This window comes from Gymnoscopelus braueri, assembly GCF_963280865.1.
Source record: "Gymnoscopelus braueri genome assembly, chromosome: 3".
Classification (NCBI taxonomy): domain Eukaryota; kingdom Metazoa; phylum Chordata; class Actinopteri; order Myctophiformes; family Myctophidae; genus Gymnoscopelus; species Gymnoscopelus braueri.
Genome location: NC_137612.1, coordinates 48,947,461 through 48,960,518, shown reverse-complemented (window position 1 = coordinate 48,960,518; position 13,058 = coordinate 48,947,461). Strand labels below are relative to the sequence as shown.

Below are 13,058 nucleotides of genomic sequence, written 5' to 3'. Positions count from 1 at the left end.
TCAGGTTCTGGGTTACCTTTCATAGTCCAAAAGAGCCATCTGAGTGTCTACAAATGGAATCGGCTCCATTTATACACACTCAGAGTTAAACTAACACCGAAGATTTTACAGTGTAGATTGGGGTCTCAGAGATTTAAAAAGAAATGGTATCAAACAGGGGTTCCGTGGTCTAATGCATATCGTTGCCGTCCAGCAGAAACCTTGTATCTCCACATTTTCATTTCTACAAAAAGTTGTGAAAATAGCAGACCTACAAGCTTACAATCGGCTATTTTCATGATTTTTAATCATTTCTTTGATAAACGGTTGATGAACGGTTTTGGACTTTTTTTCACCCCGACAGCAACGATATCAAACTGGGGGTCCTTGAAACAAAAACAAAAAAGAGTTGAGAATCACTGTTAAAAACAATCATGAGGGATGACAGTGCAGGTTAGCTAACCGTACTAGCGTCAACGACATTCATTCATTCCAGGAGATGGGAGTCTCTAGCGGTGTCCTAACGGATGAGTCAATTGTGATGTCACTTCCCTGTTTCCCAGAGAACTAGGGTGACAAGCTGTCGTGTCTGTCCTCTTCTGTCCTCTTGCGAAGGAAGTGAATGTCATCAGATATTCATGGAAAAAAACCTAACAAATAAATACTGGAGCGGGTCAACGGAAGGACCAAAAACGTCACCTTGTGAGACCAAAGAGATGGAATGAAAACGTGTCATGGATTCAACTGTTCCTCTCTCTCTCTCTTTCTGTCTACTATCTTATTTCCACCAGTCAAAATAAAGATGGAGACAGAGAGAGAGAGAGAGATTTCAGCTTCCACACCCCTACACCAGCCGCCTCTCTCTGTGTCTCTCTCTCGCTCTCTCTCTCTCTCTCTCTCTGTTTGTTGATGTTGTAGAGTGTGTTGCACCGGTAGAGGCCAGGAGGGGGCACTGTTACGAGGTCTTGCCCAGCTCTATCTTCCTCTGAATGGCCTTGGCAGAGTGGTAGATGAGAGAGTCAATCAACCCAGCCACTGTAGTAGAGGAGGAGAGACAGACAGACAGATTGATATGAGCCAGGTGCTCTTAGTCTGTGATTAGACAGCGGTCTGTTGAGTTCAGCGGTCAGTATTAAAAAATAACACACCGATGAATTCATTGATTGACCAATCAGAATCATGCATTCAACCAAGCCGTGTAATAAAGTAGGTATAAACGGAGCAAAATGTATGTGTTTTCAAAGATACACACCCTAGTCTAGACTAGGCCTTAAACAGGTTTTAATATGTCCTGTGTTATGTTATGTTAGGATATGGTGTGTGTGTTTAATGATAAAAGATGAGTGGACTGACCTGTGAATACACCTCCTACGATGGCACAAACTCCTGTTAGGAAATGTGTGAATGATCTGAGAGAAGAGAAGAGAAGAGAAGAGAAGAGAAGAGAAGAGAAGAGAAGAGAAAAAAGTGGTTGAAATTGTTTTTAGTACAAGCTTCCAAGGTTTACAAAATACTTTTCAAAATAATTGAATAGAGAAAGAAGTCACAGTACCTCATAGTTACACAGTAGGTTTAGTTACACATTTGGTATTTGGTATCAAATGTATGTAATGTGCATGCTCAAAGAAAAAGAATTAAGAAAAAATTACAGATTAAGTAAAAGATGTCACAGCATCAGATATCAAACATGTAAGGGAGAGCAGCACCAATAAAGTGTATTCATAGTCATCTATCTATCTATCCATCTATCGATAAATGCTCAGAATCTCTGAGTGAGCGAGTGTGATTTCCCCCCCGCATATCTCGAGAACCGGCCGACCTATCGACTTCAATCATGGTGTGTGTATCGCAGAGGACCCGAGGGAGTGCAGTGCACAGTGCACGGGTAAAACAGGTACTCTGGACAATGGGTACAAAGGGTATTGCTTGCATAACCAAAGGGGCATGCGTTATTGACGGGCATCGGTCTAGTGCAGGGGTGGGGAGTTCCTACCTGTGTTTCTCTGTGAATCTGACCATCATTGGTGACAGCTCATACAAAACGAATACCCCCGGAAGCCCCTGATCTCCTATCAGCCCATTGGCCACTTTCTCATGCCTGGTCACAGAGAACTGGTTGGTTTTTACTACCTGGTTCAAAACAGAAAAGAAAACCATCATCTCATTTATGTATTCAAATTTAATATAAAAGGAAAAGTATGACAGATTCATCACTGGTTTCAGTTTTTGAGTGAATGCTGACTTTATTAAGATTATTAAAATGTTTTCCAAAATTCAAGACAAATTATTATCATGAATAATAAAGCATAATTTAATTGTATCAAAAACACAACTTCTTCAAACACAAATTCTTCGAATCTACAAGCTCACAATGTGTCATAATGGCTGGAGTTGTGGGCTTGTATATCCACTATTTTGTTTAACATATATATTTTTTTAAACATATAGAAAATAGAACTTCAGTGGTTAAGGATGGCGTTGCACACTCACCTCCCCGTCTGTCTTTACGTAGATGGTGGGGACTATTTTGACAAAATACTGGTACATCATTGATGCTGAGGGAAGAAGACAATTCTACTGTTAAAATCATCACACACCCATGAAGCAAAAATACACCTGCACAAATTATAGAGATCAAAGCAAAAAATATATCGACAGTTGTGGTGTACTGGCAGCTGATGGGGTAAACGTGGAGCCCAAACTAGTGAAAATAGCCGATCTACAAGGTGAGCTTTTAGATCTGCTATTTTCACTACTTGAAATTAAAAAATACATAATAAATAAATAAAGTAAAACTAATCTGGGTCCCGAGTCCGACCCAATGTTTGGGAAACCCTGGGGTAGACTGTTGACCACATAAACCCAACATCCCATGTTCCCTGTGTTCCATGTCCTTCACTCTCTCTGGCCTCATGTTTACACTACTAATTAAACTAACGTATGGAAGCCCATTTCTGCCAAGAGTAAAAGGCTCAAACATATAATCCTTTTGAAAATAAGACATTATGAAAAAAAAATGCAGCCACAAGGTGTCGCTGTAGAATCACAATCAAGCAAACTTGTGTCCTGTCATCCCTTACCTACTTCCTCTAGGCAGCAGTGTTGCCATGTCTGCTTATTATAAGTGACTTTGGGCTTATTTTGAAGTTGCGGGTTGCGTTTTTTTTGGGCTTGTTTCTTAAGTGCAGTTGCTCATTTGGGCTTGTTTCTTAAATGTTGTTTAAACCAGTGCTTCTCAAACATGTTCATGTAAAGGACCCCCAACTTAATAAGTAATTGTCCACATATCCCCATTTGAAAACATTGTGTCAGCTATGGGACCCCCTTACCAGATTTGTGTTTAAAACAATATACCAAATTGTTCACATTTTCGTCAAGTTTTTTTAAATTTTAATAGCAGATCTACAAGCTCACAACGAGTCGCGATGCGACACGTGATCTGTAGATCAGCTATTTTCAAATAGCCAACATAGAAGGGCTCGCTTCTTTTGGGCTTATTTTCGTTGACCATCGTTGATCTTTCATTGATTCACTATGAATTGAATACAAAGGACCCCAACGGAAACAAGCCAATGGCTTTCTTGGGTTTTTAAGTTCCTATAAGCTGACCTTATATTGACCTGTACGTTCATGTGCTTTTTTCTGCTTATTTCTCTCACAAGATCTGGCAACACTGCTGTCATTCCCTTTCTACTTCCTCTAGGCAGTAATGGAGGCGTGCTGATAGAAGAACGACAATTAAAACACACTCTCACAACCTCCTATTTTCAGTCTCACTACAGTAGTTCATTTAAAAACACACTGCAAGGTGAGTCTGCTGCCTCACACCGCTCTACTGCTGCTTCTATTCGGGAGTAAAATAGATCATTCGACGGTATAAATACTGTTTGGTTTCTTTCAAGGGTGACAGACCAGTGCAACTGGCTAGCATGCTAAGCTAACAACATACAGACTAGTGTAGCTGGGCTAGCATGCTAAGCTAATAACATACAGACTAGTGGAGCTGGGCTAGCATGCTAAACTAACGCAACACAGATTAGTGGAGCTGGGCTAGCATGCTAAGCTAACTCAACACACAGACAAGTGGAGCTGGGCTAGCATGCTAAGCTAACGCAACAAACAGAGGACGTTCAGTGCTACGTTTTTTACACACAACGCAAAATGGACACATTTGACAGTTTTCGGGGTAAATGACAGATACAACTAGTACTGACCGTTGTCATTGTTGTGTGATAGACAATTAACCAAACAACGTAGCCAGCCTAGTTTTCTTGCTAACTAAACACGTTATGTAATAAGACCTATTGAACTAACCATCTACTTATACAGTGGTGTAAAGTAACTAAGTACATTTACTCAAGTACTTAATTACAATTGAGGTATTTTGACTATACTGGAGTATTTCCAATTTTCTGTTCTCTTACTTCTACTCTAATACATCTCAGAGACAAATATTATACTTTTACTCTTCTACAATTATTTGAAAACTTTAGTTACTAGTTACTTTATAAATTTTGATTATTATTACAAAACATACGTTAACCACTTCAGCCCTATATACTCATTTCAGCCATTTGAAAATAGCCCGATCTACAAGCTCATGGATGTTATGTTACAGAAGCTCAAGTTCATGTGTGGGTTTGGTGCATGATGTATGCACGCACATGTAACGACCCTACAGAAAGTGTATTAAAGATGGTGTAAATGATATATGTATTTTTGTTCAATAGCTATATTCCTGGTAATCATTGCTATAGTGTTCAGTAATAGGGGTGTCTACGTCTCTTAAGTAAACAGAAAATACATCTTCAGTTCGGGATAATAATTTTGTCTGATCAGGAGAAAGAACTCATACAGGATAAACAAGTGATGACAAAAGGAAGTGACACTATAGCAATGATTACTTACAAAATAGAGTTTTAACTTTTTAACAACTTATTTTTAACGGATAAAAAGCACTGTCATAAACTTAGGGTTTTTTCATAATTAAAATGCTTTACACTATATAAACACTTAATATTTCATTATGATATGTCACATCCCGGACCCAGCCTTGGCTAGACCAACCAACTGTATGTCTCTATCTGCCCTCCCTGTTAACTGGGGTCTCTTTCCCCTCAGATGCCTGTGGCAGTAGGTCCGTACGGCCAGCACCAGCCCAGCTGTTTTGATCGGGTCAAAATGGGCTTCATGATGGGGTGTGCAGTGGGGATGGCTGCAGGAGCCATGTTCGGGACATTCTCCTGTCTAAGGTAACTAGTGAAGTGATTTTGACAAACGCCAGTATAGCGTTCTAGAAAATTCAGGAAGCATTGTGTGATAAAGCACAACATTATGTTGATTACATGGGCCCGTCACATTTATATTAAATAATCACAATAATTTTGCATTTCATGTCAAAACATTTTCATACATAGCAGAAATATCAAATCTACAAGCTTACAACGCGCACTTTGCGTTGTAAGTAATTTTTCCACCCTGTTTTTACTGACATCTGTAGGAATGGGAAAATAACACCAATGCCTGTAGTATTGCACAACAACTTTCCCTCTGGGATAAATAATGCACTGTGTTCTCTTTAGGATTGGGATGCGCGGCAGGGAGCTGATGGGAGGAGTGGGGAAGACAATGATGCAGAGTGGAGGGACATTTGGGACATTCATGGCTATCGGCATGGGAATCCGCTGCTGATGGCGCCCCCCTCTATTTGCACACAGCAACCACACACACACACACACGGCCACCATGGGACTTTCATAATACCACAGCAGTCTGTTCTGTTCTGTCAACATTGTCACATTCTCAACGCCAAGTCTCCCTTCTTTGTCAATAATAAATGGTTCAAAATGGGCGTTTAGAGTGGATGTCTTTTTTTTGTGATGTCACTACAACGTGCATGACCAGATCTCTACATGGTACTACAGTGAAAGGGCAGTGGTTCGGTTGAAGTGGGGTTCCCAGCAAAATTTGTTACAGAATCAAAATTTTTACCACTTTGCTATTACAAAATAGCAGGCACTTTGTGCCGCACTGCGAGCTTGTACATTTATTTTTAACACAAATCTTCTCTTCTGGGGGTCCCTGGCACAACATTTTCAGATGGGGGGGGTCCTTGACATGAAAATGTTTGAGAACCACTGGTGTAGGAATGCATGATATTGAAATGTTGGCCAATATAACTTGATTGGGTTTATCTTATCACCGGTCATACAGTCAATAAAGATTCTGGATGCAGACTTCTAAAAACAGTGCATTATTTTTACCTGATGTATTGGGCCAAATGATGCACACATTAGTTAAAAAAAACAAATGTAGTGAAGATGTAACATTTACTTTAACTTCTGTTTGCTTTTTTTGTTCTACAACCCTTTTGAAATCTTTCTCAGAAAACAGATTGAATCTGCAGCTTTCAATCATTCTTTTTCAGCTTCACATTCAAACAAATATAAAATATCTGGATTATTTTGCCAGATTTTAAGCTATACGTTGTTGACCGGTGTCCCCCAGGCGTCTATAGTAGCCCAGCCCCCCCAATCCTTTCCCCTCTATACCAAATGTCTTTAGAGCTTGTAACGCTGCCATTTTCACTGAAATATTCACTCCAGAATGGGGACACTAGGGTTCAAGTGGTTAAAGGTAGGGTAAGTGATATTTCTGTGTTAAGTATCTCTACATCCTGATAGTAATCACTGCTAAAGAGCTTGTTCAGTACGGGTCTCTCCCAGCTCTTTAGAAAATGGATGGAAATCAGGTCTGGGTATCAATTGAATCCAATCAAGAGAGAGAACTCATACAGGATACACTGAGTGAAATTGGAAGTAATGACACAAAGAAATGAGCAGACAAAAATGGAACTGGAACACACTAACATTGTAACTAATAAATGGGTACTCTCTCCTGAGGGCCCATCTGAAAATGTTGTGCCAGGGACCCCCAGAAGAGAAGATTTGTGTTAAGAAACACTTAAAAGATTTTTTTCTCAGAAATAGCAGATGTACAAGCTCACAGCGCTTCACTTTGTGATGCGCTGTGAGCTTGTAGATCTGCTATTTTCAAACAGCCAACGCTACAATCTAAAATGACACAGATACTTTCCCGGTTTCAATGGGTTAATTAAAAAGCTGAACTGAACAAAAACTCTACTATAGCAATGATTACTATCAGAATGTAGAGCTTTAAACTTTTAACAAAAGTGGACAAATGGATATGATGAAAAATGTATGGTGCATCCCTAGTAGTACATGGTTTTATTCCAGCACCCTGACTGGTCAAAGACACATTCAAACCGTGCTGAGAGAATTTTGCCGTGATTAAATTCTAAAAACTCTCCCTGAATAAACGGTGGAAACGATAACATTCTAATGCTTATTATTTACTTTAATGCTAACAATGGAATTCTAGAACTCAGCCATGGTCTGTGTAACAATACTGTATCATTTCACAACCTAGGGTCCTTGTAACCACATAAACCATAGTGTCCCTATGCTGGGCTTGTCATAATAGGCAAAAATAGCTGATCTACAAGCTTACAACTTGTTGCCAGCTTGTAGATCAGCTATTTTCGACAAGGACATTTCTTTTTTTTGTTAAAGAGATGTAAACCATAGTTAGGTGTACGGGTTGTATCTTTAAAACTGACATAGCTAACTCACACATGTAACATCATTGTGAAGCACAGTAAAACAAAAAAATCACATTTAACAACTTAAACCCTATATACAGTACTCTGTTGACCAGGTTCCGTACTTGGTCTCTTTCCCCCCCCCTTGTAGATCTGCTTATGACATGCCCAGAATAGGGACTCTATGGTTTGACAGCCTACAGTTTAATTAGTTACATTTAAACATGTCTCAGAAACATGTTTAGGGGGGCCTCAGGTTTTGGGCTCCAAGGATAAAAAGTTGGGTTCCACAGCTGTAGAACTTATCCCATGATGGGCTAACAGGTTCAGTCTTTAAAAAAAAAGGCTTCATTACAGTGGCTACAGATGATGCCGGTCTAAGAATGGACAGGAGGTGGCGCTGAAGCGGTGACAGTACTGACCTTGTGGTGCTGTGACATCTGTGTCATCCAGAGGGTTGACGATGCCAGGGTAGTCTTTACCAAACGATAGGTGCTTAATGAAATGAGTCATGTTGATCTGCAAGACGGCAAATAAACACCATAAGGAGAAAATTAATAATAGAGCAAGTCAGCTGGGGAGGTTCATTCCCCTTAACCACTTAAAACCGGGAAAGTATCCATTTTAGATTTTAGCTTTAGCAACATCATTGTTTTCAGAAAACTCTTAGGATTTAGAAAAGTGGTTTACAACAGTGGTTCTCAAAATAGCAGACACTGTACACAACCTCACTTTGTGCCACGCTGCGAACTTGCAAATCCGAATTTTTAAAACATTTTTTTAAATCTTCAAAGTGTTTGAAATTATTTTTATATATATATATTTTTTAAACAAAAATCTTCTTTTCTGGGGGTCCCTGGCACTAAACATTTTTAGACGGGGGGTCCGCGGCCCAATACATCTCATTTTGGGGGTCCTTGGCACGAAAAAGTCTGAGAACTACAGATTTAGAAGGCATTTGTAGAATCAGCCTCAGGTCTTAATGTGTTAAAAAGGGGGTGTAAGTTCTTGGTTTCCTGCAGTTATTATTTTAAATCTCAAAATTGTTTGCGCACAGTTTTAACCGCTACACAGTCTCGCGTAGCCAGGTGATAAGAGATCTGGCCTGCAGATTACTAGTCTGTTTCAAACTTAACGTAATGTAAAGAATCTGCCGTGCTACTTACATTATCTAGTCCAAAACTCTGCAGGTCATGAACTGCAAAGAAAAACAAACATGAGATTCACCAGTCAGCATTAAAGAAACACCCTCATTTATCATTTATATTCAGTTCATGGGAAGAAAACAAGAGTGCATGTATGTTGTTAAAAACTAGTAGGAACTCCAGAAAGATGTATCAATCACTTACCCTGCGTTATCTAGAATGCTAAAAATGATTCCCCCCCCCCTTCTTTTTTCATATCAGTAATGGTTACAGTGTTGGACTCGCAACTATATTTAAAGGCCTTCCAGACAACACAGGGTGAATCACTGCACAAACATTATTAATCATAAATATAGTAGTAGAGTAGAGTAGTATAGTATTCCTCAGTAATATTCCCAGAAAGGTGAAACTGATCGATTAGTGATTCATTTATTGATCAGATGGTGACAGCGTTCATACGTGTTCTACTTCATGTCCTCAGCTTGAAGTTCTATATCGTAGCCATCGGGCAGAAACCTTGTATCTCCATGTTTCAACTTTGTATGCTTTTTGGGAAATGAACGCCCTAATTTGTCGCGCAAGCATGTCGCTCAAACGTAGCAGATTTAGCAGATCTACAAGCGCTTGTAGTTCTGCTATTTATGCTATTTTGAAAATAAATAAATAATTAAAGTTAAAGTGGTTAAGTGTGTCTTTGTACCAGGGACCCCCCAGGGACCCCCCCCCCCTTTCTTGAAAGTGAACTGTTTTGAACATACAAGGTTTCCATCTGACAGCAACAATATGTATCTCTACTACAGACGCATGAGCATCCTGGACAACCCAGGGGATATACATTTAACATCTGACCATCTGGGTGCATATTTATTATTTATGCCGGGTAACTGACCAAGTGCAGATGGCCAGGTCAGTCTTTAGGTCCTTTAGTCTATCTACAGTACATGCTGTTTGTATTGTTTAGCAAGACAAGCGACTTGCGAGGTACGAGATCAGAGTAAACAGAGTAAGCATGAACTCTAGCCAACAAACACCAAGATTAATAGTAAGGGGGGAAAAAAGCAGGTGCGCTTCCTCAGGATGCCTTTTTTGTTTAGGCAGTGGGTGCTCAGCTACAAATAGAACTTGAATCAAATACCACCGAAGTGGAAAAAGCGGCACTCCAAAATAACGGATAAAGGATCTATTGGGAACGCCTATGCGTTTCAGCCTCAGCCTGCCTCAGAGCAGACTTAAAGTATTTTTAAGTCTGCTCTGAGGAAGGCTGAGGCCAAAACGTGTAGGCGTTCCCAATAGATCAGTGGTTCTCAACCAGTGGTCCGGGGACCTTGGGGGGGGGGGGGGGGTACCAGGGGGTCCCCAGCGAAATTAGTTAACACAGCGTCACAATCATTTGAACCACTTAGCTTTGGCTATTCAAAAATAGCAGATCTACAAGCTAATATCTGCTATTTTTGAAATATCTTGAAAATGTGTGCATATCTTTGAATATATATATTTTTTTAAAGCAACATTTTTGCATCCTTTATTTTGGAGTGCAACTTTTTCCACTTCGGGGGTATTTGATTCAACCAAGGTTAATAGTCATATAAGAGTGCAAAGAGAAACTAGGACACCAGCTAAACATAGCTAAGCATCTGTCTAAACAACATGCTATCTAAACAACGTTAACATTTGCGGTATAGGGGGGGAAAGGGGGGGGGGGGGTCATTGAACGTAAAAAGCTACAAAACCAAAAAGCAGACTTACTTTCCACAGCGTGCACTGCAGAAAGAAGAGAGAAGAGTCACTGATGAGACATGTGAACAAAAACGCTGTGATGTGGAACGTCTGGCTACAGGGTGAGGGGATATAGTCACTGTCGCGTGGAAACCGCATACGTCCAAAACTGTTACTTACTTTTAAGAATTCAAATTAAAAAATGCCGATCTACAAGCTTAAAATGTGTCACAATATGATGAGTTTTAGGCGAGTAGAGCGGCAATTTCTGCTACTTTTGAGTGACGAATTTCTAAAAAAGAAATAAGGTAAAAAAAAAAGGTAAAATATGGAGATAAGAGGTTTCTGTGCAGCCATAGTCATTTCAAACATCTAACACCAAAGTAGTGTTTCCTGCACTGAGATGCATGTGATGTGTTTAAATCTCAGAGGCTGTCTTTACAATAGCGATTCTTGTCTCTTGTTTCAGCAAAAATGTATGCTCAATTAGATCCAGTCACAGGCACCTCTAGAAACAGCGATTAGCAGGTTAAAAGCAGCCATCATTGGTGTGATTGTTAACACATAGGGGTTGGAAAATAACTATGTCAGCGCTCACAAGACATCGTCTCTGTCGGGTGGAGACCATATGTCCTGTTACTTTTCAGGATTCAAATCACACAACATGTCGCTACGCGCTGCATTGTGTGGCACTTTAGTATGATTAAGTAGGGCATTCATTTACGGGAAAACTCAAAAAGTTAGAATATGGAGATAACAGATAAGAGGTATTTGCTCGACAGCGACGATATTTAACCCATTCAAACCGGGAACGCATATGTGTAAGTGTGTACGTTTTTCAGAAAACTGTTAGGATTTAGAAGACATGTGTAGAATCCCCAGAAGATTTGCACACAGATTCTTCAAAAATAGCAGATCTACAAGCTTGTATATCTAGCTATTTTTGAATAAAAATCTAAAAATGACATTTGCCGGTCTAAATGGGTTAAGAACTTACTAGCCAAATCCAATGAGCCAATCTTCCATACAATCAAATAGATTGAATGGATGTTTGGACCTGAACAAATGAACAGGACTTGCAACAGTGGCAGGTTAACCAGTTAAGCCCTATGTACTATGTATATGTAGCATGTGGCGGAGGTTAATTTCTCACCCTGGTAAAGGAGTGCACACACATAACAGGTCAGTCCAGTAAACAGACACCAAGCGCGCTCGCGCACACACACACAAACACACACACACACACAAGGATTAATGACAGAACAATGAATGAAAGGAGGCAGAAAACACATGAATGGAGATCGCAATCGCAAACAGAGACAAAGAGCGAAGGAAAAGGTGTGTTGTACTTGAAAGAGAAGAGAGAAATGTCACGTGTCATCATGCACCATCAAAATGTCCCCAAGCTGACGTGTACAACAACCACAACACTCACACTAATGTTACAGATTGTGTACGATTCCCGGGAAATGTAGACAATTCCCAACAGACCGGTAAACGTGGGAAAGAGAGTAAATAAGCGTGCTTGACAGCAGCAGAGAACGACCCACCAGAATGCTCTGAGATAGTGGATGGGAGGGAGCGTTCCCGCTTTGTTTCACTTTACTCTGAACTGAATAAATAATGTTTTTACATGCATGGCTTTTTACATCACTTCAAAACAAGGCGGGCACGACGACAGCGAGACTTTGGAGACGTGAACAAGCTAGCCGCCAGGCGAGCGAGTGCCATTGCTCAGCTGTATATACTTTGTATATAAAAATACAGTGTATGCCGGCATGTACTGTGTATATATACAGTACATACATACATACATACATGACAGCTGATAGTATACAGTATAATATAGCAGCTGATTATCTTGTCACTGTCAGGTGGAAACCTTGTATGTCCAAAACCATTACTTTTCAGGAGATGAAAAAAAAAGACCATGGTTCCATTGGATCCAATGTTATTATTTAGTCAATGCTTTTCATTCGTTCAATATTTATAAATCCCACTGACACGCTGAACCACTTTCAGTTTCACTGTCAAAATGTATCAAAAGTAGTGAAAATAGCCAATCTACAAGCTCACAACTCGTCGCGACGTGTTGTGAAATTGTAGATCAGCTATTTTCGCTGCTTTTGCATAAACAGGTGTCCAGGTGTGTACAGGTGTGCTCAGTCCGTATAGAGCACTTGCCTTTGACCACAAGGTTTCTGGGTTCGATCCCGGGTACCGCCAACTATGAGCAGCATGATGACCACGGGCACAACACCAGAGGGAGCTCCACTGATCTCATTCCCCCCAGATTCTGAACAAACATGGGGATGAATTAATTCTACTGCTACCAAAAGTTGGAATGGCCTTCCACCAGCAAGTGTGAATACCCTCTTCCCTACCCTCCTTCAAAACCGCCATTAAAGGGCAGCTGTCTGCAATTTGCAACTGGACCTAGACAAGTCTTCTAGCTTGCCAAAATAAATTACCCCCCAATGTTTTTCTGTAAATATATTTTTACTGCTCCTATATTTGATGGATACGCAGGACCACAATGGAAACAAGCCCTCAGGGCTTTTTGTGTTATCCTTTTAGCATTATTGTATAACTGTCTT

At 40.2% G+C, this 13,058-nt stretch overlaps 3 protein-coding genes across 4 annotated transcripts in view; 2 read left to right on the top strand and 1 right to left on the bottom strand.

Moving 5' to 3' along the window:
- mtss1 (MTSS I-BAR domain containing 1) overlaps positions 1-13,058 on the top strand; it is a 745,180-nt gene that overhangs the window by 347,542 nt on the left and 384,580 nt on the right. The window lies entirely within an intron of this gene.
- ergic3 (ERGIC and golgi 3) overlaps positions 881-13,058 on the bottom strand; it is a 29,528-nt gene continuing 17,350 nt past the window's right edge. Inside the window, exons 8-14 of one of the 2 annotated variants that reach the window (XM_080424636.1) lie at positions 10,492-10,506; positions 8,767-8,798; positions 8,023-8,119; positions 2,470-2,534; positions 1,973-2,109; positions 1,333-1,388; positions 881-1,014 (exon numbers count right to left, since the gene is read on the bottom strand). In XM_080424636.1, coding sequence (XP_080280762.1) covers positions 935-1,014; positions 1,333-1,388; positions 1,973-2,109; positions 2,470-2,534; positions 8,023-8,119; positions 8,767-8,798; positions 10,492-10,506 — 482 coding nt within the window. In that variant the 3' untranslated portion in view covers positions 881-934. The remainder of the gene's footprint in view (positions 1,015-1,332; positions 1,389-1,972; positions 2,110-2,469; positions 2,535-8,022; positions 8,120-8,766; positions 8,799-10,491; positions 10,507-13,058) is intronic. The other variant, XM_080424637.1, reaches the window with a different exon arrangement.
- Positions 3,664-5,830, top strand: romo1 (reactive oxygen species modulator 1). The gene is made up of 3 exons (XM_080424105.1): positions 3,664-3,787; positions 5,101-5,231; positions 5,562-5,830. The coding sequence occupies exons 2-3, from the start codon at positions 5,101-5,103 to the stop codon at positions 5,668-5,670; spliced, it is 240 nt and encodes a 79-aa protein (XP_080280231.1). The 5' UTR covers positions 3,664-3,787; the 3' UTR covers positions 5,671-5,830.